General features: G+C 43.6%; 1 protein-coding gene across 6 annotated transcripts in view; it reads left to right on the top strand.

The window, feature by feature from the left end:
* Positions 1-13,983, top strand: part of LOC128704952 (histone acetyltransferase KAT6A-like) — a 152,135-nt gene extending 138,152 nt beyond the window's left edge. For all 6 annotated transcript variants that reach the window (XM_070105182.1, XM_070105181.1, XM_070105179.1 and 3 more), the window contains one exon: positions 5,290-13,983. In XM_070105182.1, the coding sequence (XP_069961283.1) occupies positions 5,290-9,051 (3,762 nt within the window). In that variant the 3' untranslated portion in view covers positions 9,052-13,983. The remainder of the gene's footprint in view (positions 1-5,289) is intronic.
* The last annotated feature ends 10,697 nt before the right edge of the window (positions 13,984-24,680 follow it).

Genomic DNA, 24,680 nt, shown 5'->3' with positions numbered 1-24,680 from the left:
ATAGAGGGCAGCACTCTATAGCATAGAGACCAGCACTATACAGGGGGTCCTTGACTTACAGTGGGGTTATATTCCGACAAACCCATCATAATTCAAAAATATCGTCAGTTGTATATAGCATTGGTTGAAAATATCTTCAGTTGAAAAAATCGTAAGTCGAATATGAATGTGATATGCTGTATAAATAAGTAAATGAATAACTGCTGTCACTGAATAAGTCAGTAAACAAATAGTTACTGTAGCTAAATATTGTAAATTGAACCATCGTAAAGTTGAAATATTGTAAGTTGAACCATCGTAAAGTTGAAATATTGTAAGTTGAACCATTGTAAAGTTGAAATATTGTAAGTTGAACCACCGTAAAGTTGAAATATTGTAAGTTGAACCTCCGTAAAGTTGAAATATTGTAAGTTGAACCTCCGTAAAGTTGAAATATTGTAAGTTGAACCATTGTAAAGTTGAAATATTGTAAGTTGAACCATTGTAAAGTTGAAATATTGTAAGTTGAACCATTGTAAAGTTGAAATATTGTAAGTTGAACCACCGTAAAGTTGAAATATTGTAAGTTGAACCTCCGTAAAGTTGAAATATTGTAAGTTGAACCTCCGTAAAGTTGAAATATTGTAAGTTGAACCATCGTAAAGTTGAAATATTGTAAGTTGAACCATTGTAAAGTTGAAATATTGTAAGTTGAACCATTGTAAAGTTGAAATATTGTAAGTTGAACCATTGTAAAGTTGAAATATTGTAAGTTGAACCATTGTAAAGTTGAAATATTGTAAGTTGAACCATTGTAAAGTTGAAATATTGTAAGTTGAACCATCGTAAAGTTGAAATATTGTAAGTTGAACCATCGTAAAGTTGAAATATTGTAAGTTGAATCGGTAGTTCAACGTACAATATTTCAACTTTACAATGGTGCAGCAACAATTACTTTGGAGATGAAACTTAAGATAATTACCCAACATGAAGGCAGCAAGTTCCTAACTTGTATTCATTTATTCACTTTTTAATACTGATATTTAGTTAGTTACAGTAATTATTTGTTTATTGACTTATTCACTGACAGTAGTTATTTATTGACTTATTGATTTAGCACATCATATTTGACTTATGATATATTAAACTTACAATATTTTCAATTTATAATATTTTCAACTTAAGATAGTTTAAACTTATGATACAGTAGACCATCATTTAGCAGGAGTTTATTTGGCACAATTCGGGTATAGCACGATTGAAGAATTGCGGCACAATTTTATATGACACTTCTTAAAATCAGTTTAACACGGTTCAGTTTGTGGGAAAGAAATAAAAAATTCCCTTTTCCTCAAGCGGCCGCCTTGTTATGGATCAGCGGGTGAGACCTCCCGCCATCCCCTGCCAGCCCCCTACACCACCCCACCGTCCTAGCAATTTGTAGTTCATACGTGTCTAGTCCTTCCTCTCTGCTACAAGCTAGCTGTTTTTGTGAATTTTTTTAATCTTTTAATTACAGTGGACCCCCGCTTTACGATCACCTCCCAATGCGACCAATTATGTAAGTGTATTTATGTAAGTGCGTTTGTACGTGTATGTTTGGGGGTCTGAAATGGACTAATCCAATTCACAATATTCCTTATGGGAACAAATTTGTTCAGTACTGGCACCTGAACATAATTCTGGAATGAAATAATATCGTAAACCGGGGGTCCACTGTACTATACCTTGTATCTGCCAAGCAATCATGACACCCAGTAGGCATACCAGTCTTGCTCAAAATGGCATGAAAAGGTATAAGCATTTAAGTCTTAGAAACAAGAAACAAGATATTAGACAAGACATAACCTGTGGCCTTAATAAAGTGTTACTTTGTAAACATGAAAAGAGGTAAACATAGGTTTGTGTGACTGACTTACTGAGTGACTGACTGACACTTAACTGAATAACTTATTTGACTTACTGACTGAATGACTTGACTTACTGACTTGACTGAATGACTGACTTGACTGACTTACTGAATGACTTGACTGACTTCCTGAATGACTTGACTGACTGACTTACTGAATGATTTGACTAAATACCTTATTGAATGACTGACCGACTTGACTGACTTACTGACTTGACTTACTGAATGACTTGACTAACTTACTGAATGACTGACTGACTTGACTGAATAACTTACTGACTTGACTGACTGATTTGATGACTTAAGTTAGAAACTCCAATACAACCATCGACTTAGTACCAGAACCTCTACTATCCACCTCAGCCCAGTAGGGCCACAGCATAACTCTACACTCTCTTCACAATCATCCATAAAGACCAGCACCCATAATTAAAGGTAAGAAATACTATTATTTCTGTTAAATTTATAGTCTTAAGCAGTAAAAAGAACATAATACATCACAACAGTGAGTTACAATTGCACGTTCACTTTTATTTCTGTAATATGTGGAGGCCAAAAAAAGTTGTTTGGCTTTTTTGGGGCTCCCAGGAATGTAACCCTATTTTTCCCATAAGCTCTTCAGTTCATCTAACACGGTTTTACCTAACACGCCATTTTCAGGAACGTAACTGCCGTGTTAACCCTTAAACTGTCCAAGCAGATCTACGTTCACATGCATAGTGCTCCAAAAGTAGATCTGTGTTTTTTTACATATTTTCAAATATGTATTAAGAAAAAAAAAAATGTAGATCAAAGTTTTTTTAACACTTTTTCCAATGTAAAAAAAGAAAAGAAGATCTACTTTTTTTACATACTTTCAAATGTTGAAAAAACGTAGATCTATGTTTGGACAGTTTAAGGGTTAAATGACGGTCTACTGTATATTCAATTTCTGACATTTTTAACTTCCGATGGATTCAACAGAACATAACTCCATAGTAAGTTAAGGACCCCCTGTAATAATTTTATCTGCAAGTGATACGTAACCCTAACTTGAGCCTACAATGGCAATAACTAATTGATTACGTATACAGTGGAATCTCGGTATACAACTAGCTCCCTTCTCGAACTAAGCTCAGCACTCGACAAAACAAATACTGCCTGCCAGAACTTTGCTGTAAACTATTTTCATGTTTCTTCACATTTTTTGGTGTTTTTTGTATCTGTATAAATAAGTCACCATGGGGCCTATGACGATTAGTGATAACAGCCGACCAAACAGAAAATTGGTTGGGAAGAACTTGTTTGATACTCAAACGGACCGGCACTCGAACAGCCTTCTGGAATGATTTTAGATCATTTACCGAGGTTCCGCTGTATTTATAAAGACAATAGGGACGTACAAACAAGTTAAGGTATTACAAAAACAAGCAGGTAGGACGTCAATTTATAAAAAGGAATTAGTTGGTTAGTTAGGCCTAGTCTGTCCGTAATGCTCATGTGTGCTAGTGGCTTTCTTTGTGTTTAACAATATTATATGTAAACTACAGTTTGTATACTTTGCAAAGAAATCAAATTTTGATGTTTTGTGGACACTGCAGTAGGCCTGCTGGCCCAAACTAGGCAGGTTCTTCTCTAAATCCACTTGTCCAACCTTGCCTTTATGTTGTAGCTCACATCATAGTGAGGAATTATTGCATTTTCTGGCATTTAAGGTTCGCATGTGTTACGAGAAATACAACTACAGCCTCTCCTCACTTAACGACGGAGTTCCGTTCCTAAGACCACATCGGTAAATTAATTCATTGCTAAGTGAGGAGCAAACAATGATGGTAGTGAGTTTGTGTCGACTATCTTTAATATTGTTTTAATGTCTCCTTTGCACCATTTATATCATTTTTAGTATATTTTTATGTTTATACAGCAGTGTGCTGTATGTTGTGATAAACAGAATAGAGGAAATCAGCTCTAATATACATTATTTAGGTAGCCATATTGGTCAGAGAGCTCGTCGTAAGTCTGAGTCAACGGTAAACGAGTACGTCGCTAAGTGAGGAGAGGCTGTATAGTAGGACCACCATATTGGTTTCCATGGTTTCAGTTATCCACGGCTTACTGTGGCCTGAAAATAACTCTTAATTTTGCTTAATAATAATAAATAATAATAATAATAATACCAAAGCACAAAAGTAGTGATGGTGACAGTTGTTCAAAGTCTAAGAAAAGTTGTGAAGTTCTTCCCATCAGTGAAAATGTGATAATTCTCCTCGGATTGTGCATAATTTATCAATTATACTTTATCATGGCCATGTATATAAACCAAAAATTGCTTAAATATACTGTTCGCTACTACCCAGGGTTTCTGGCATCCATGGTAGTTCTTGGAAGGTATCCCCCTCCAGATACCAGGACAATACTGTGTATTGAACTACAGGTCCAATTATGATTGCATACCTGTAACCCAAAGTGTATACTTGAGTCTCACCTTGTGTACATAAGGCGCACAATCATATAAGATATACAGTGGACCCCCGGTTAACGAACTTTTTTCATTCCAGTAGTATGTTCAGGTGCCAGTACTGACCGAATTTTTTCCCATAAGGAATATTGTGAAGTAGATTAGTCCATTTCAGACCCCCAAACATACACGTACAAACGCACTTACATAAATACACTTACATAATTGGTCGCATTTGGAGGCGATCGTTAAGCGGGGGTCCACTGTATAATGTGATGTTTCCAAGCAATTGCAATGTAACATTAGTAAACAACTGCGTAAGACTGGAAGGTTTCAGTCAGATAACGGAAAGCTCCAGCTGTGGGTCATCATATGACTAAGACCCACGTCAGGAAACACTTGCCCTGTTTCCTGATGAACCTTACCTAATCTAACCTGACCTGACCTGACCTAAACAACTGCTAAAGCATAACACAGAGTCTACCCATGACCCTTATCTTGAGAATGCAAGGTGCTGGATGATTTCCCAAGATTTTCTTAAAAAAAAAAAAAAGACGCATTTTATGTCGGAAAATATGATAAGTAAGTCATGTGTACTACCTGACTACTCCCCAGGATGCAACCCACAGCAGTTGACTAACACCCAGGTGCCTATTTATCGAAGGTGAACAGGGGCAGTAGGTGCTAGGACTAACATCCAGGTGCCTATTTACCGAAGGTAAACAGGGGAAGTAGGTGCTGGGATTAACCCCCAGGTGCCTATTTATCGAAAATGAGCAGGGACAGTAGGTGCTAGGAGATTTGCCTGTACAAATCATAAAATACTAAGTATATGCTGTGCTTAATATCAGTTAATCTGATATTCAGTCTCCATGCAGGTCATTATTGTAATTATTATTATTGTTGTTATTATATGTTCAGTAAAAATGTAACAGGTTTATAAATTAAAAATTGTCCTTTGCAGTTCAATGGAGACCAGAAGCCTTCTGCAATGGATTCCGCTGAGTTGCAGGATGGTTTGCAAGAGGATCCTGAGCAGTTGAACACAGCAGAAGACCTGTTGATGGCTGAGGATCACCTGGAGGAAATGGATGGTCAGCTGGACATGGGGGAAAATGACCCGGATGCAGCGGACAACTGGATGGAGATGCCCGACGACAAAATGGAGGTAGCAGATGGCAAGTTGAGCATGGCGGAAAGTGAGCCAGGACAGAGAGACCAACAGGCAGAAGAAACGGAGAACCAAACACACACCAAAGACAATCTGTTACAAGCCGCCGAAAATCGCTCTGAAAAGAGCGAGAACGAACTGGAGAAAGTCGTTCCTGTCCCGGAGGCCAAATCCCCGAATGAACAGGCAGAGAACGTTCTTCGCGACGGCCAGAACAGAGCAGGGGGCCAGGAGGAAAGAACGGAAGAGAAGAACGAGGAGGGGAAAGTGTGCGAAGACAATTGTTCATTGGAAAAGAATAGTGACAGCAGGAACATAGATGGAAATGAAGAAGGGGAGAAGAATAGTGATGTAGTGCAAGGTTTACCTGATCGTGATAGTAGGAGGGAGGAAGTTAAAGAGAGAGAGGAAGTTAAAGAGAGGGAGGAAGTTAGAGAGAGGGAGGAAGTTAAAGAGAGAGAGGAAGTTAAAGAGAGAGAGGAAGCCTCTCATAAACACTTAAGTGATGGAAAGGATTCAGAGGGACAGGAAGATGAAATGGAGGTAGAAAAAGAGAATCATGATCCTGCTAAGGTAATGGTGAATGAGAAGGAAGAAGAGGAAGCAGAAGAGGAATTGAGCGAGGCTGATAAAGCAGTGGCTAGTATTATCAATGGTACGTGCGAGGGTGTTCCCAGCGGAGATTGCTTGCAACATGAGACTTACAGTAGTCCTCCTCCAGTAGAGGAGGTTCATGAGGTTGTGGAGTGTAAAGTTGGGGATGGAAGAGTAGATGAAGCGTATCAGGAGGAGGTGACGAAGGCGGTTGAGAGTATCTGGGGCGGAACAGAAGAGCGTGATCCCACGTTGGTTGAAGATAGACCGCCGGAGATAATTGACGAACCAAAGATTCTGAGTCCTGCCCTTCCGCAGTTGAACGCCTTGCCTCTTCTTCATCCTCCTTCCCCAGTTATTCCGCCCTGTCCGTCCTCACAGTCGGAAAGTGAAATAATCCCACCTAGTCCTAATACTTTAGAACGTTCAAGATCGCCAGGATCATCTGTTCCACCTTCACCTATTCCTAGTTCACCACCACCTGCCCCTGCTCCTCCCTCACCTACTTCACCTTCTCCTGTACCATCACTCCATGCTTCAGATTCACCACTGGAGCCACCTTGTGCCCCTGCCCCTGTTACACCTAATTCCCCTCAGTCCCTGGCATCCCCTGCTTCACCTTCTTCAATTGACTCCCCTGCTTCACTACGTTCCTCCTCTCCCATCCCAGAAATTTCAGATGAGCCTATAAGACCAGCTTCACCTCCTCCATTAGGCCTTTCACCACGGCCGGTTAGTCTTGAGGATAGCCAGTCATCATGTCAGTTGTCAGTAGTTGGGGAGACTGTTGCTGACACCCCTATACTGTCAGCAGTATCTAGTCATCACGTCCAGGAGAAGCACAATAGCAAAGATGAACAGAGGGAACCTGTGATAGATGACCTGCATCGGCAACCAGAAGGTCAACAAGAGCCCTCCAAGGAGCATTCCCGGGAATGTGAAGGTTCTGTGAGTGAGCCCAGGGTTCAGACCACAGTTCCTGGAGTGCCGGACACACTCAGTGCAGCCGGTCGTCAAGCGGAGAACCTGGCCTCGCAGATGGAACAAACATACGAACCAGCAGATGCACCGAAAGTTGATAATCATCCGACGGGCCAAGAGGCTGCGCACACACATGACCTGACATTAGAAACCGGTGATGGTCCAAAAACGGTTAATTCATCAGCTGGAAATACACCACCATCGTCCTGTGGGTCTACTAATACCACTTCTGTGATTACTCGACAAGCTCCCACTCTGACCCCTCCACACCAGCAAGAAGTTAGCAGTATGGGCGTCTATACCCCAGATTCCACTACAAATTCCGTTCATTCAATGCACGGATATTCGCAGAGTGAATTTGATGTATCGCAGCTTGGTATCGAGTCCCCAACATCGATATCAAGTAATGAAATGGCCCATTCTGTGGAAGCACCTCAACAAGCCTCCACACCACAGAGTTATAATGATTGTGCTCAGATTTCTGGCCAACAGGTTCAGCCTACCACTCCCACCCATGTACAGCCTACCACTCCCACCCATGTACAGCCTACTACCCCAACTCTCACACAGCCTACTACTCCAACTCCCCCACACATCGCAAGAACCACTCCAACGCCCTCTCCTATACTACCACAGCCTATACCACAACCACAGGCAATTATCACACAGGCTGCCGCTCAAACCGTTCCAACAATAGGGGTTGTAACGCTGCCACACACACATACGCATCAAGCACCAGCTAAACACCAGCCATCCAAACAGCGCCACATACAACCTAAACCACCTGCCCAACCGCAAACACAGACGGCTTCCACAAGCTCCCGGCCACCTTCAAACCTCAGCACCCAGCTGTCTCCCCAGTCTGTTGCAGCCATGCATGTTTCCAGTCAAGTGATGACGCAGCGGATGGTTGCGTCTACATCCCATCCATCGTCAAGCCTAGGCCAGCACCATCCCATGTCCTACCATCCTCATGGTGCACACACTCCACACCCTCCACGCACCCCACATGTCACACACACACACTCGCAGATGCAAAACTTTGGACATCATCCAAACTATATGATGGGACCGCACCAGCAGATGCTAGGGCATCATGGATCAATGATCAGTCAAGGCTACCTACCCCAGGCATCTGTAACTACATACGCTCAGGCACACACACCCGCCCATTCGTCATCATACATGACCTCTGTTATACAGTCACGTATGGGAGGTCCAAGTACTCAGCAGGGAGCGAGTCATAACTCAACATCGACTCAACGCACCGGTCAGAACTCGTCGTCCGCTTCGTCGTCGCAGCGTTCAGGCCATGGAGGTAGTTCCAGTGTGTGTGGCCCTTCCGGGGTTAATTACCACTTTCTTAATTCCAGTCCCCCAGGGCCGTCACCCACGCCGACACCCATGGCTAGCGAACAACACCACCCTGGGGGAGCACAGGGAAGTGCATCATCATGTAGTATAGCACGGTTACAGCAGCTTACAAACGGCATTATGGACATTGTTCCGCCACCTCCGTGTGCGGGCGTGACGCCACCTCCACACACAGTGTCGCCTCCACCATCTCACACTGTCACTCCGCCTCCTGCTGTCACCGCTGCAGCTGCTGCCGCCCAGCGGAACATGACACCACCTATCTCCAACCTACAGACGCAGGTGCCATTGCCGTACAGCAAATACAAGTCACACCAAGCGGCAGCAGCGGCCCAGATGTCATCTAATATGATGGCTCCAGCCATGTTGGGCTACCAAGTGAACGGTTACCGCATGCCGGGCCAGCCGGGTGCCATGTCGCCCCTCAACACATCGTACCTGACCAATCCTTCGTTCATGAATCAGCAGCTGCCAATGCAGATGATGAACATGCATCCCCAAGCTGCTGGCCAGTACCAGGACCCGCGATCACAACCCCAGAACACCATGTACCCACCATACTCCTACATGCCACCATTACAGCTCAATGGCACCATGCGTCGATAGTCCCAAGACTTCAATCCCAGTATTCTATTCATGGTGCTTATTACCAAGTAGCAACTGTCAGTGTTAAGTGTAATGCGTCAGTAAAGGCTGTGCTGAATTCATTTACTGACAGGATATAAGACTTACGCATGTCAGCGTCAAGTGTAAAGTGTCAGTAAAGGCTGTGCTGAATCCAGTTACTGATAGAATCTGAGACTTATGCAAGACTAGGCAATATTTTGACTAGTTAAATAAGGGTGTGTGATCCTAGACAACAACACTGACTCTAAAGTGTTGCTAAAAAAACCTTGAACATCATGTAACTTGAACACAAAGATTTTTTAGTGAAAATTCATATTTTTTGGGTTTGTTGTGAGAGCTATATTTTAGATACTTATTTATGGTGTTTATACATGGTTTAAGAAAGAATGCCAAGTTATCTAACTTGGCAACTTTGATGGTCAAGTTAATTTAGAAGCTCCATTTTACGTGGAGGGACACTAGAGAACAAAATGTTGATAGCTGTATTTTGTGGTGAACCTGGCAAGCTGGGTTCAGTTTAATTGAGTCAGGGGTGAACCCTGATTTTCATCTGAGTACAAAGTGATCTATCGTTTAATTGACTGGGAAGTGTGCTTAATTGTTACACCAGAATGTTATTGAAATTTTAGCCGTGGAAAGCAGCCGTAGTCTTTTACTTTGTGATACTGAGGTAGGCCTGAGGCCTAACTCAGCATGTTTTAGTGGTGGAAGGAAAGTGGCATTTTGGGCCCTTTTTCCAGTGAATATCATTATTTTTGAGTATTTATATACTACAACAATACAGTGTAAGGTAAGTGAACCTGCGTCTGCTGGTAGAGCACAGTCAAGTCTTCTTTCCTGATTTTCCCGTCCCGTTACAGAGGCTTTTTCGTTTGTATTGTAGATAAATTTGTGTAGCTTGCAGCACTCCAGTTGCATATTTTGTTTCTCACGTCACTTTTTACCAGTGGTGGAGCGGACGGTTGTAGAGAGCGGCTTGGGTGACATGTTGTAGCTGTGGTGAGGGTCCTTGTAGCTGTGGGTGTCCTTGTAGCTGTGGGTGTCCTTGTAGCTGTGAGGTCCTTGTAGCTGTGGGTGTTCTTGTAGCTGTGGGGAGTTCTTGTAGCTGTGGGGGTCCTTGTAGCTGTGGGGGTCCTTGTAGCCATGGTGGGTTCTTGCAGCTGTGAGGGTCCTTGTAGCTGTGGGGGTCCTTGTATCTTTGGGGGGTCCTTGTAGCTGTGGGGGTCCTTGTAGCTGTGGGGGTTCTTGTAGCTGTGGGGGTCCTTGTAGCCATGGTGGGTTCTTGCAGCTGTGAGGGTCCTTGTAGCTGTGGGGGTCCTTGTAGCTATGGGGGTCCTTGTAGCTGTGGGGGGTCCTTGTAGCCATGGTGGGTTCTTGTAGCTGTGAGGGTCCTTGTAGCTGTGGGGGGTCCTTGTAGCTGTGGGGGGTCCTTGTAGTTGTGGGGGCAGAACTTCCCCTACAGTGAAGCTGCTCTCTACAACATCCTCCTCCACACCTGGTTGGCATCACGCCATTGTCACCATTGTACCACTGTACCTCTGTAGATTTTGTATTTTCAATCTATAATTCGCCTGTTTTATACTACTATGTATGTTATGTTTCCAATATGAGGGTGGTATGTGAGTGTGATTGTGGGGCTACATTCATACACTGACAGTGGGGCTGTGTTCACACTGTCTGATAGTGGGGCTGTGTTCACACTGTCTGATAGTGGGACTGTGTTCACACTGTCTGATAGTGGGGCTGTGTTCACACTGTCTGATAGTGGGACTGTGTTCACACTGTCCGATAGTGGGGCTGTGTTCACACTGTCTGATAGTGGAACTGTGTTCACACTGTCTGATAGTGGGGCTGTGTTCACACTGTCTGATAGTGGGGCTGCATTCACACTGTCTGATAGTGGGGCTGTGTTCACACTGTCTAATAGTGGGACTGTGTTCACACTGTCTGATAGTGGGGCTGTGTTCACACTGTCTGATAGCAGGGCTGTGTTCACACTGTCTGATAGTGGGGCTGTGTTCACACTGTCTGATAGTGGGACTGTGTTCACACTGTCTGATAGTGGGGCTGTGTTCACACTGTCTGATAGTGGGGCTGTGTTCACACTGATAGTGGGGCTGTGTTCACACTGATAGTGGGGCTGTGTTCACACTGTCTGATAGTGGGGCTGTGTTCACACTGTCTGATAGTGGGGCTGTGTTCACACTGTCTGATAGTGGGGCTGTGTTCACACTGATAGTGGGACTGTGTTCACACTGATAGTGGGGCTGTGTTCACACTGTCTGATAGTGGGATTGTGTTCACACTGTCTGATAGTGGGACTGTGTTCACTCTGATGGTGGGACTGTGTCCACACTGTCTGATGGTGGGACTGTGTTCACACTGTCTGATAGTGGGGCTGTGTTCACTGTCTGATAGTGGGGCTGTGTTCACACTGTCTGATAGTGGGGCTGTGTTCACACTGATAGTGGGGCTGTGTTCACACTGTCTGATAGTGGGACTGTGTTCACACTGATAGTGGGGCTGTGTTCACACTGTCTGATAGTGGGACTGTGTTCACACTGTCTGATAGTGGGACTGTGTTCACACTGATAGTGGGGCTGTGTTCACACTGTCTTATAGTGGGGCTGTATCCACACTGTCTGATAGTGGGGCTGTGTCCACACTGTCTGATAGTGGGATTGTGTTCACACTGTCTGATAGTGGGACTGTGTTCACACTGTCTGATAGTGGGACTGTGTTCACACTGTCTGATAGTGGGGCTGTGTTCACACTGTCTGATAGTGGGACTGTGTCCACACTGTCTGAAAAGTGAGACTGTGTTCACACTGATAGTGGGGCTGTGTTCACACTGTCTGATAGTGGGGCTGTGTTCACACTGTCTGATAATGGGACTGTGTTCACACTGTCTGATGGTGGGATTGTGTCCACACTGTCTGATAGTGGGGGCTGTGTTCACACTGTCTGATAGTGGGACTGTGTTCACACTGATAGTGGGGCTGTGTTCACACTGTCTGATAATGGGACTGTGTTCACACTGTCTGATAGTGGGACTGTGTTCACACTGTGATAGTGGGGCTGTGTTCACACTGTCTGATAGTGGGACTGTGTCCACACTGTCTGAAAAGTGGGACTGTGTTCACACTGATAGTGGGGCTGTGTTCACACTGTCTGATAGTGGGGCTGTGTTCACACTGTCTGATAGTGGGACTGTGTTCACACTGTCTGATGGTGGGATTGTGTCCAAACTGTCTGATAGTGGGGGCTGTGTTCGCACTGTCTGATAGTGGGACTGTGTTCACACTGATAGTGGGGCTGTGTTCACACTGTCTGATAGGGGGACTGTGTTCACACTGTCTGATAGTTGGACTGTGTTCACACTGTGATAGTCGGACTGTGTTCATACTGTCTGATAGTGGGACTGTGTTCACACTGTCTGATAGTGGGGCTGTGTTCACACTGTCTGATAGTGGGACTGTGTTCACACTGATAGTGGGACTGTGTTCACACTGTCTGATAGTGGGGCTGTGTTCACACTGTCTGATATTGGGGCTGTGTTCACACTGTCTGATAGTGGGACTGTGTTCACACTGATAGTGGGGCTGTGTTCACACTGTCTGATAGTGGGACTGTGTTCATACTGTCTGATAGTGGGACTGTGTTCACACTGTCTGATAGTGGGGCTGTGGTCACACTGTCTGATAGTGGGACTGTGTTCACACTGATAGTGGGACTGTGTTCACACTGTCTGATAGTGGGACTGTGTTCACACTGTCTGATAGTGGGACTGCATTCACACTGTGATAGTGGGACTGTGTTCACACTGTCTGATAGTGGGACTGTGTTCACACTGTCTGATATTGGGACTGCATTCACACTGTGATAGTGGGACTGTGTTCACACTGTCTGATAGTGGGACTGTGTTCACACTGTCTGATAGTGGGACTGTGTTCACACTGATAGTGGGACTGTGTTCACACTGTCTGATAGTGGGACTGTGTTTACACTGTCTGATGGTGGGATTGTGTCCACACTGTCTGATAGTGGGGGCTGTGTTCACACTGTCTGATAGTGGGACTGTGTTCACACTGATAGTGGGGCTGTGTTCAAACTGTCTGATAGTGGGACTGTGTTCACACTGTCTTATAGTGGGACTGTGTTCACACTGTAATAGTGGGACTGTGTTCATACTGTCTGATAGTGGGGCTGTGTTCATACTGTCTGATAGTTGGACTGTGTTCACACTGATAGTGGGAATGTGTTCACACTGTCTTATAGTGGGACTGTGTTCACACTGTGATAGTGGGACTGTGTTCACACTGTCTGATAGTGGGGCTGTGTTCATACTGTCTGATAGTGGGACTGTGTTCACACTGATAGTGGGACTGTGTTCACACTGTCTGATAGTGGGACTGTGTCCACACTGATAGTGGGACTCTGTTCACACTGTCTGATAGTGGGGCTGTGTTCACACTGAATGATAGTGGGGCTGTGTTCACACTGTCTGATAGTGGGACTGTGTTCACACTGTCTGATAGTGGGACTGTGTTCACACTGTCTGATAGTGGGACTGTGTTCACACTGATAGTGGGACTGTGTTCACACTGTCTGATAGTGGGGCTGTGTTCACACTGATAGTGGGGCTGTGTTCACACTGTCTGATAGTGGGACTGTGTTCACACTGTCTGATAGTGGGACTGTGTTCACACTGTCTGATAGTGGGACTGTATTCACACTCTGTTAGTGGGACTGTGTTCACACTGATAGTGCGACTGTGTTCACACTGTCTGATAGTGGGACTGTGTTCACACTGTCTGATAGTGGGACTGTGTTCACACTGATAGTGGGACTGTGTTCACACTGATAGTGGGACTGTGTTCACACTGATAGTGGGACTGTATTCACACTGATAGTGGGACTGTGTTCACATTGTCTGATAGTGGGACTGTGTTCACACTGTCTGATAGTGGGACTGTGTTCACACTGTCTGATAGTGGGACTGTGTTCACACTGTCTGATAGTGGGACTGTGTTCACACTGTCTGATAGTGGGACTGTGTTCACACTGTCTGATAGTGGGACTGTGTTCACACTGTCTGATAGTGGGACTGTGTTCACACTGTCTGATAGTGGGACTGTGTTCACACTGTCTGATAGTGGGACTGTGTTCACACTGTCTGATAGTGGGACTGTGTTCACACTGTCTGATAGTGGGACTGTGTTCACACTGATAGTGGGGCTGTGTTCACACTTGTCTGATAGTGGGACTGTGTTCACACTGTCTGATAGTGGGACTGTGTTCACACTGTGATAGTGGAACTGTGTTCATACTGTCTGATAGTGGGACTGTGTTCACACTGTCTGATAGTGGGGCTGTGTTCACACTGTCTGATAGTGGGACTGTGTTCACACTGATAGTGGGACTGTGTTCACACTGTCTGATGGTGGGACTGTGTTCACACTGTCTGATAGTGGGACTGTGTTCACACTGTGATAGTGGGACTGTGTTCATACTGTCTGATAGTGGGACTGTGTTCACACTGATAGTGGGGCTGTGTTCATACTGTCTGATAGTGGGACTGTGTTCACACTGTCTGATAGTGGGACTGTGTTCACACTGTCTGATGGTGGGATTGTGTCCACACTGTCTGATAGTGGGGGCTGTGTTCACACTGTCTGATAGTGGGACTGTGTTCACACTGATAGTGGGGCTGTGTTCACACTGTCTGATAGTGGGACTGTGTTCACACTGTGATAGTGGGACTGTGTTCACACTGTCTGATAGTGGGGCTGTGTTCATACTGTCTGATAGTGGGACTGTGTTCACACTGATAGTGGGACTGTGTTCACACTGTCTGATAGTGGGACTGTGTTCACACTGATAGTGGGACTGTGTTCACACTGTCTGATAGTGGGGCTGTGTTCACACTGAATGATAGTGGGACTATGTTCACACTGTCTGATAGTGGGACTGTGTTCACACTGTCTGATAGTGGGGCTGTGTTCACACTGTCTGATAGTGGGACTGTGTTCACACTGATAGTGGGACTGTGTTCACACTGTCTGATAGTGGGGCTGTGTTCACACTGTCTGATAGTGGGACTGTGTTCACACTGTCTGATAGTGGGGCTGTGTTCACACTGTCTGATAGTGGAACTGTGTTCACACTGTCTGATAGTGGGACTGTGTTCACAGAGATAGTGCGACTGTGTTCACACTGTCTGATAGTGGGACTGTGTTCACACAGATAGTGCGACTGTGTTCACTCTGTCTGATAGTGCGACTGTGTTCACACTGATAGTGGGACTGTGTTCACACTGTCTGATAGTGGGACTGTGTTCACACTGATAGTGGGACTGTGTTCACACTGTCTGATAGTGGGACTGTGTTCACACTGTCTGATAGTGGGACTGTGTTCACACTGTCTGATAGTGGGACTGTGTTCACACTGTCTGATAGTGGGGCTGTGTTCACACTGTCTGATAGTGGGACTGTGTTCACACTGATAGTGGGGCTGTGTTCACACTGTGGTAGTGGGGCTGTTCATACTGTCTGATAGTGGGGCTGTGTTCACACTGTCTAATAGTGGGACTGTGTTCACACTGTCTGATAGTGGGACTGTGTTCACACTGTCTGATAGTGGGACTGTGTTCACACTGTCTGATAGTGGGGCTCTGTTCACACTGATAGTGGGACTGTGTTCACACTGATAGTGCGACTGTGTTCACACTGTCTGATAGTGGGACTGTGTTCACACTGATAGTGGGACTGTGTTCACACTGTCTGATAGTGGGACTGTGTTCACACTGTCTGATAGTGGGACTGTGTTCACACTGTCTGATAGTGGGACTGTGTTCACACTGTCTGATAGTGGGACTGTGTTCACACTGATAGTGGGACTGTGTTCACACTGATAGTCATTATCACAGTGTGTTCCATTTATTTACATTAAAGAGGGAAGTAAGGGTCTTTAATGGGCTATAATGCTGGTAAAAAAGGTCTTAATCCAAGAGACTGGTGGCACCTCCTTACCCATTGGATGAGATGTAACGGCAACCCATTACCCTATATCAGTTATTGAAGAATCCTGTACAGTAGAACCCCCCCTTCCATATCCATGGTTTCAGTTATCCATGGTTTACTATGGCCTGAAAATAAGCCTTAATTTTTCTTAATAATAATGGGGACAAAGCACAAAAGTAGTGATGGTGACAGTTGTTCAAAGTCTGAGAGAAGTTGTGAAGTTCTTCCCATCAGTGAAAAGTGATAATTCTCCACTTATTGTGTGTAATTTATCAATTATACTTTATCATAGCTATGTACGTAAACCAAAAACAACTTACATATAGTGTTCACTACTATCCATGGTTTCTGTCATCCATGGTAGTTCTTGGAAGGTATCACCCATGGATACCAGGACACTACTGTGTAGTGTTCACTACTATCTAGGGTTTCTGACATCCATGGTGGTTCTTGGAAGGTATCACCCATGGATACCAGGACACTACTGTGTAGTGTTCACTACTATCTAGGGTTTCTGACATCCATGGTAGTTCTTGGAAGGTATCACCCATGGATACCAGGACACTACTGTGTAGTGTTCACTACTATCTAGGGTTTCTGACATCCATGGTAGTTCTTGGAAGGTATCACCCATGGATACCAGGACACTACTGCAATGGGTAAATAGCCAAGGGGTAATAGGAGGCTGTCAGGTTTGATCCTAAAATGGGGAGGTTGAGCCCATTTTCTTTGATCAAGAGCCCTGTGCCAGCATCAAGGGCCCTAGAGGTGCTTACATCCTCCAGATAAAACATGTCTTGGTTATAAAAATATTGTTGATTTGTATTGAAATTTTTGCAATATATGGTCAGTGCAGCCTTAACACTACTGATTTTTTCAAGGGAATCAAAGATTTTTGGTTATATGTTTTATGATTCACAAAAATTGTAATACGATTGGAAATGAGCCATAGAACGGGTGGGATTGGAATCCACGGTGAGCGAATCGTAAAACTCCAGGTGAGTATGTCAACTGCTGGAGTTTTATGGATGGCTTCCTGTTGGTTTAAATCTTGCCCATTCTGTGGTTTGTTTTATGTTTTATACACTAGTTGAGCATTACTGACGCCAAATTTTGTTTTTAACTCTTCAGCTGTCCAAACGTAGATCTACATTTTCATTCGTAGCAATCTGACCTTGATTTTCTCCGCAAGAAAGCACGTAAAAAAACGTAGATCTACATTCGGAGCGCTACGTGAGTGAACGTAGATCTACATTTTCGTTCGTAGCAATCTGACCTTGATTTTCTCCGCAAGAAAGCACGTAAAAAAACGTAGATCTACGTTCGGAGCGCTACGTGAGTGAACATAGATCTACATTTGGACAGTTTAAGGGTTAATGCACCGTGGCTGGGCAACCTAAAAAAGAAGACTGGAGAGGTTTTCTTTTTTTACATTTAGCAATATATACAGGAGGTGTTACTAGCACCTTACTGCTGGTATTTATACAGCAGGTGTTACTAGCACCTTTCTGCTGGTATTTATACAGTAGAAGGTGTTACTAGCAGTTTGCTGCTGGTATTTACACAGTAGAAGGTGTTACTAGCACCTTACTGCTGGTATTTATATAGCAGGTGTTACTAGCACCTTTGTGTTGGTATTTATACAGCAGGTGTTACTAGCACCTTTGTGTTGGTATTTATACAGCAGGTGTTACTAGCACCCTGCTGCTGGCATTTATACAGCAGGTGTTACTAACACATTTCTGTTGGTATTTATACAGTAGAAGGTGTTACTAGCACCTTTCTGCTGGTATTTATACAGCAGGTGTTACTAGTACCTTCCTGCTGGTATTTATACAGTGGAAGGTGTTACTAGCACCTTAATGCTGGTATTTATACAATAGAAGGTCTTACTAGCACCTTGTTCCTTCCAAACAGAAATCTTCATTTATGTAACCAAGAATTTATTACATTTATTTCTGAGTCTTGAGAAAAGATGCAAGATTGGTCCTGAAAGTTGGGTCTCAATACAGTGGCTGGAACAATTCATAAATATCCCACACTTAGGCGGAAAAATCATGACATTTTGGTCGTCCTAAGTGCAAGATATTTGTGGAATGGTTGTGAAATAGTTGCCCCAACAATGTGCATTTAGTAGACTACTTGCTATAACACACACAAGTGGGTTATAAGAGGATAATAGAGGTTTGTAATGATGCACAGGTTTCTTGAAGATTCAGGCTGGTGTCTGGAAATGACGGTCGCGACTGTGGACTGTCGCGTGCACAAGTCTTAGTTCGAAATTGTGGAGATGTACATAGAGCTAAAACAGTGGTCGTGACTGTGGACTGTCGTGTACACAGATCCCAGTTCAAACCTGGGGAGATGTACATTAAAACAATGGTCGTGACTGTGGACTGTTGCACACACAGACCCTAATTCAAACCTGCAGAGACGTACATAATTAAAACAATGGTGGCGACTGGACTGTCGTGCACACAGATCCCAGTTTGAACCTGCAGAGACGTACATAGTTAAAACAACAGTGGTGACTGGACTGTTGCGCACACAGACCCCAGTTCGAACCTTCAAGGAACCTTCAGAGACATACTTTGTGTTCTTACAGACTGGGGCCGTTGTAGTATTTTAGTCACACTCCACATGTTTAAAAATCCTTAAATATTTTACAGTATACTAAGCAAGCAGGGCATTGTAAGGAGTGGTGATTGGAGGAGGAGTCGTTCCAAGCGGCAAATCACCTAGCAGACGAGGGCAGCATTTTAACTGATTATGATCACCTATGACATCTTGTAACTAAGCTGTACATATATGCTTTTAAAATGTTAAATAAAAATACTTTATTTCAATGTACTTCGAGTGTTTTAATTCCTCCTTATTTTCCCACCTATGAGAAGTTTTTTCAGGTGGAATTATTATTATTATTGGTAATAATGGTAGAATTAATGATATGTTGGGTGAAAGGTCAAAGATGCAACTAATATGATGTATTGTGGGACATTTCGTTCCGCAGGAACAGTGTCGAGCAAAGAACATAAAAGGCACAATACTATGGCTGGAACAATACACAAATAACACGCACATAGGAGACAGGAACTTGTATTGATATTTCGGTTCAGCTTGGGCCATTAACAAGTCACGGTGACACAAAAGAGTGAGAGTGAGTGTATACGTATAGGCGAGGGAGACTGAAGCAACCAGAAGAGGCAGAAAAAGTATGATGGAACCCCTGTATCTGCAGTTTCAGTTATCTGTAGTTTCAGTTACCCATTGTTTCAGTTATCTGTGGTTTCAGTTATCCATGGTTTACTATGGCCTGTAAATAAGCCTTAATTTTGCTTAATAATAATGGGTACAAAGCACAAAAGTAGTGATGGTGACAGTTGTTCAAAGTCTAAGAGAAATTGTGAAGTTCTTCCCATCAGTGAAAAAGTGATAATTCTCCACTTATTGTGTGTAATTTATCAATTATACTTTATCATAGCTATGTATGTAAACCAAAAACAACTTATATATAGTGTTCACTACTATCCATGGTTTCTGACATCCATGGTAGTTCTTGGAAGGTATCACCCATTGATACCAGGACACTACTGTAATGACAGTAGAAATAGTAGTGGTACTAACCATTAAAAAGAACACCAGGGGATGGGTGTGACACAGAGGCATCGCTAGGGTTGGTGTCACCCGGGGCGGCATCTTTGGTGTCACCCGGGGCGGCATCTTTGGTGTCACCCGGGGCGGCATCTTTGGTGCCACCCCCATGAAATCCAAGGGCGGGGGGAGAGGGGTAGTAAACTCCAGTTACGTCACTGCTGCATGACCAGTGACCATCCTTTGTATCTCTATGGCTCCCGTATCCCCGAACGTGATAGTCAGGTTTCTAGGCCTTCTCTTTGACCGTAGGTTATCCTGGAAACCTCACATTACCTCTCTGAAGGCAACTTGTCACAGCCGGCTAAACCTTCTTAAAACCCTTGCTCATCTTTCCTGGGGAGCTGATCGTCGAACTCTGCTTCGCCTACATTCAGCCCTCGTTTTATCGAAACTCGATTATGGTGACCAGATTTATTCCGCAGCCTTTCCTGCTACTCTCTCTAGCCTTAACTCTATCCATCACCAAGGATTACGTTTGTGCCTTTGTGCTTTTCGCTGTTCCCCTGTTGAGAGCCTCTATACAGAAGCGAATGTTCCATCCTTGTCTGATCGCCGTGATGCCCATTGCCTTCGCTACTATGTACGCTCTCACGATCTACACAATCCTTCCATTTATAGAATGGTCACCAATATTAGTAGACATTCTTTATTCGTTCGCCGCCCCTGTTTGCTCCGTCCCTTTTCTCTTCGCCTACATTCACTCTTGTCTTCCCTTCAGTTACCACCTTTATATGTTCATATAGCATCTCACTTTTCCCTACCCCCCTGGGAAGTTCCAGCTGTTCAGGTCTGTTCTTTCTCACTCCCTTGCTCGAAAGCTCAACTGCCTACGGTGGCTTCCCGCTCTCTTTTTCTTGATCACTTCCACTCCCATTCTCATGCCACCGCTGTGTACACAGATGGCTCTAAGTCTTCAGACGGCGTCGGATTCGCAGCAGTGTTTCCGGACAGCGTCGTGCGGGGACATTTACTATCTTCAGTTAGCATTTTTACTGCTGAACTGTATGCCATTCTTACAGCACTTATTCGTATCGCATCTATGCCTGTGTCATCATTTGTAGTAGTCTCAGACTCCCTTAGTGCTCTACAGGCTATACGAAAATTTGATACATCTCATCCCCTAGTTCTCCGTATCCAACTTTGGCTACGCCGTATCTCTACCAAACATAAAGATAGTTTTTTGTTGGGTCCCTGGTCATGTCGACGTACAGGGCAATGAACAGGCAGACACTGCTGCGCGGTCAGCAGTACGTGACCTACCAATTTCCTATCGAGGTGTTCCATTTCTGGACTATTTTGCTGCAATAGCTACCCACCTTTGCACCCGTTGGCAACAACGTTGGTCAACTCTGCTCGGTAACAAACTTCATTCTATTAAACCGAGCATAGGTTACTGGCCGTCTTCTTGTCATCAGTGCCGAGGTTGGGAGACCACTCTCTCCCACCTTCGCACTGGTCACACTCGTCTTACTCATGGGTATCTCATGGAGAGGCACCCTGTTCCTCTCTGTGAGCAGTGTCAAGTTCCAGTATCGATTAGCCACATTCTGTTAGACTGCTCTCTCTATCAACGAGCACGCAGAATTTATCTCCAACGTCGTCTTCGTTCTACTACTCTCTCTTTACCTTCCCTTCTTGCTGATGGACCCTCCTTTAATCCTGACTCTCTCATTGACTTCTTGACAACGACTGATTTACTCCACAAACTCTGATGATACTTTTCGCATTCCCCTCAGCCCTTTCTAGTTCAGTCTCTTGCTGCCCTTTACCCTTTCACCATCCACTACCCCGCTGTTATCCCTAACCTATTACTCATCCATCTCCCTTTTGCCACCTGATGCCCTCGCTTCCTTCCTGCCCTGCAGCGCTGTATAGTCCTTGTGGCTTAGCGCTTCTTTTTGATTATAATAATAATAATCCCGTTCTTTAATTCTAACCAATCACATGCCTTCCCTGAGTCGCTTCAGCTAAGTGGTGATGGCGTTTGCCGGCTTCCCATTGGTCGAGAGAACAAAATATAAACACGTGTGTCTTGGCATCGCCCAGAGTGGGTTTTTTCCATCCAGTATCACTAATATACTTTTGGATTTTACCCTCTACGATGTCGGTAAGTACTGATTGTTGTGTTTAGTGCGTACATGAATAGTTTAGGCATATTTTGATATATGTATACATAAAGTCCGTGTGAAGCATAATGTGAGTGTAGCATGCAGTTGAAAAAAGTGCAACAAAGGAAGCACAAAAATTTTCGTTGCTGCCTCTTTAGTGACATAGTACATTTCAGTAAAATAAATATTTATAAAAAATTTTCTATTGCATATATGAATTCTGTAGCGGTCTGGATCTATACAGAAGGTTTTTATTGTCCTTCCAGATCAATCAGAAATTGTTTTATGGGGAGCCCTCCAACACCAGGTCAAAATATATCTGCATTTTGGAGGACAGTGACTCAGAACCGGAGGTAGATGAATCAGAATTGCTGGATAGCGGTGATGAATACTTGCCACCGGATGCAGAGGTGTCAAGTGATGAGGAGGAGGAAGAAAAGCCAGCCAAAAAGCAGAAATTAGTGAAGAAAAAGAAAGGTATTACGATCGAGGAGTACCCTGATGAGGAACATATTTATGATGGTATTGCTCTTCAAGGTCAATCTCAGTGGTCCCTGGTTGACCTCCCGCCGGGTCACCATCTGGAGAAGACCCGGGCCGGAAGTACCGGCAAATCTGTAATGAATGAATGAATGAAGGTTGACCTCCAAAATGATCATTTGCTGGCATATGAACATGAACTATCAATTAGCAATATAGAATAATTGTTCTTTCTCATGAATCTCAGGAATATGGGACTTGAAAGTTTTATCCCTTTGCAATGTGTCTGTGTTGCTATTTGTTTCATTTTTATATTTTTCTAATACTAACAAAATGTCTTGATATAAGTTCCATTTATGTTTTTCATATTGTCTGTTTGTATAATAAATTTAAAAAATAGTTATTGGGTGTTTTATTAACAATAGCAAGTTTAAAACATTCAAATTTATACTCCCCATATCGGGCAAGAGCGAAAATTTTTGCCTTTCGAAGATTAGCAATTGCTCAAAAACTAACCATCAGAATTCCATTTATATGGCCTCATTCAACTTATATTGAGATACTCTATCGACTCTAGGGAGTTCTGTTTGAATTTCTAATGTATCAGAAATTGCCCTCTGAAGGGTTAAATGGTGTCACCCGGGGCAGCCCACCCCCCTTACGACACCCCTGGTGTGACATGCAGTCATCCCCCCATATATGCAAGTGATAACTTCCAAGAACTACCATAAATGTCAGAAACCATAGATGGTAGTGAACATTATACATAATGTATTTTTTGTTTACATACATAGTTATGACAGAGTATAATTGATAAATTTCACACAATAAGTTGAGAATTATCACTTTTTCAGTGATGGGAAGAACTTGACAACTTCTCTTAGACTTTGAACAACTGTCATCATCACTACTTATGTGTTTTGTCACCATTATTATTAAGCAAAATTAAGGCTTATTTTCAAGCCACAGTAAACAGTGGATAACCGAAACAATGGAAAACGAATCTGTGGATACAGCGATTCTACTGTATTGGGGTATGGATGGAAAAAGTGGACCAGCAAGGTACTACAGCAGAAGGTGGGAGGTGTAGCAGAGACTGTCTCGTCTAACCTTGCTACACTACCCTCTTTTTTTTTTTCTTTTTTTTTCAACAAGTCGGCCGTCTCCCACCGAGGCAGGGTGACCCAAAAAAAAAGAAAATCCCCAAAAAGAAAATACTTTCATCATTATTCAACACTTTCACCTCACTCACACATAATCACTGTTTTTGCAGAGGTGCTCAGAACAACAGTTTAGAAGTATATACGTATAAAGATACACAACATATCCCTCCAAACTGCTAATATCTACCCTACACTACCCTTCACTCGGTATACTTAACTAACACCTATCCTCTACCTTATAACAATACAAGTGATCCTCGACTTATGTTTCAGTTTACAATTGCAGCTCTGTATGACCCTTGTGGGTTTAGTGCTTAGCTATGAATATAATAATACAATATTTCAACTTTACAATGGTTCAGCTTACAATATTTCAACTTTACGATGGTTCAACTTACAATATTTCAACTTTACGATGGTTCAACTTAAAATATTTCAACTTTACGATGGTTCAACCTACAATATTTCAACTTTACGATGGTTCAACTTACAATATTTCAACTTTACGATGGTTCAACTTACAATATTTCAACTTTACGATGGTGCAGCAACAATTACTTTGGAGATGAAACTTAAGATAATTACCCAACATCAAGGCAGCAAGTCCCTATTCATTTATTGACTTTTCAATACTTGTACAGTGGACCCTCTGGTAACGATGGCATCACCTAACTTTAAATCCGGCCAGCGATACATTTTAACGGAAAAGTTTTGCCTCGGCTAGCGCTAAAAAACTTGCCCAACGCGAATTGTTCGAGATGCGTCCATGTGTGGCCCGAGCGCACCTCACTTGTCCCTTGGGTGCCAGTGTTTACAAGCTAGCCACTGTGGTCGCATCCAAGCATACAATCGGAACATTTCATATTATCACAGCGTTTTTAGTGATTGTATCTGCAAAATAAGTCACCATGGACCCCAAGAAAGCTTCTAGTGCCAACCCTACAGGAAAAAGGGTGAGAATTAGTATGGATATGAAGAAAGAGATAATTGCTAAGTACGAAAGTGGAGTACGTGTCTCCGAGCTGGCCAGGTTGTATACGAAACCCCTATCAACCATCGCTACTATTGTGGCCAAGAAAACGACAATCAAGGAAGTTGTTCTTGCAAAAGGTGCAACTTTGTTTTCGAATAAGAGATTGCAAGTACTCGAAGATGTTGAGAGACTGTTATTGGTGTGGATA

The sequence above is a fragment of the Cherax quadricarinatus genome, chromosome 97, assembly GCF_038502225.1.
Source record: "Cherax quadricarinatus isolate ZL_2023a chromosome 97, ASM3850222v1, whole genome shotgun sequence".
Lineage (NCBI taxonomy): Eukaryota > Metazoa > Arthropoda > Malacostraca > Decapoda > Parastacidae > Cherax > Cherax quadricarinatus.
This window is presented reverse-complemented; position numbering and strand designations above follow the sequence as displayed.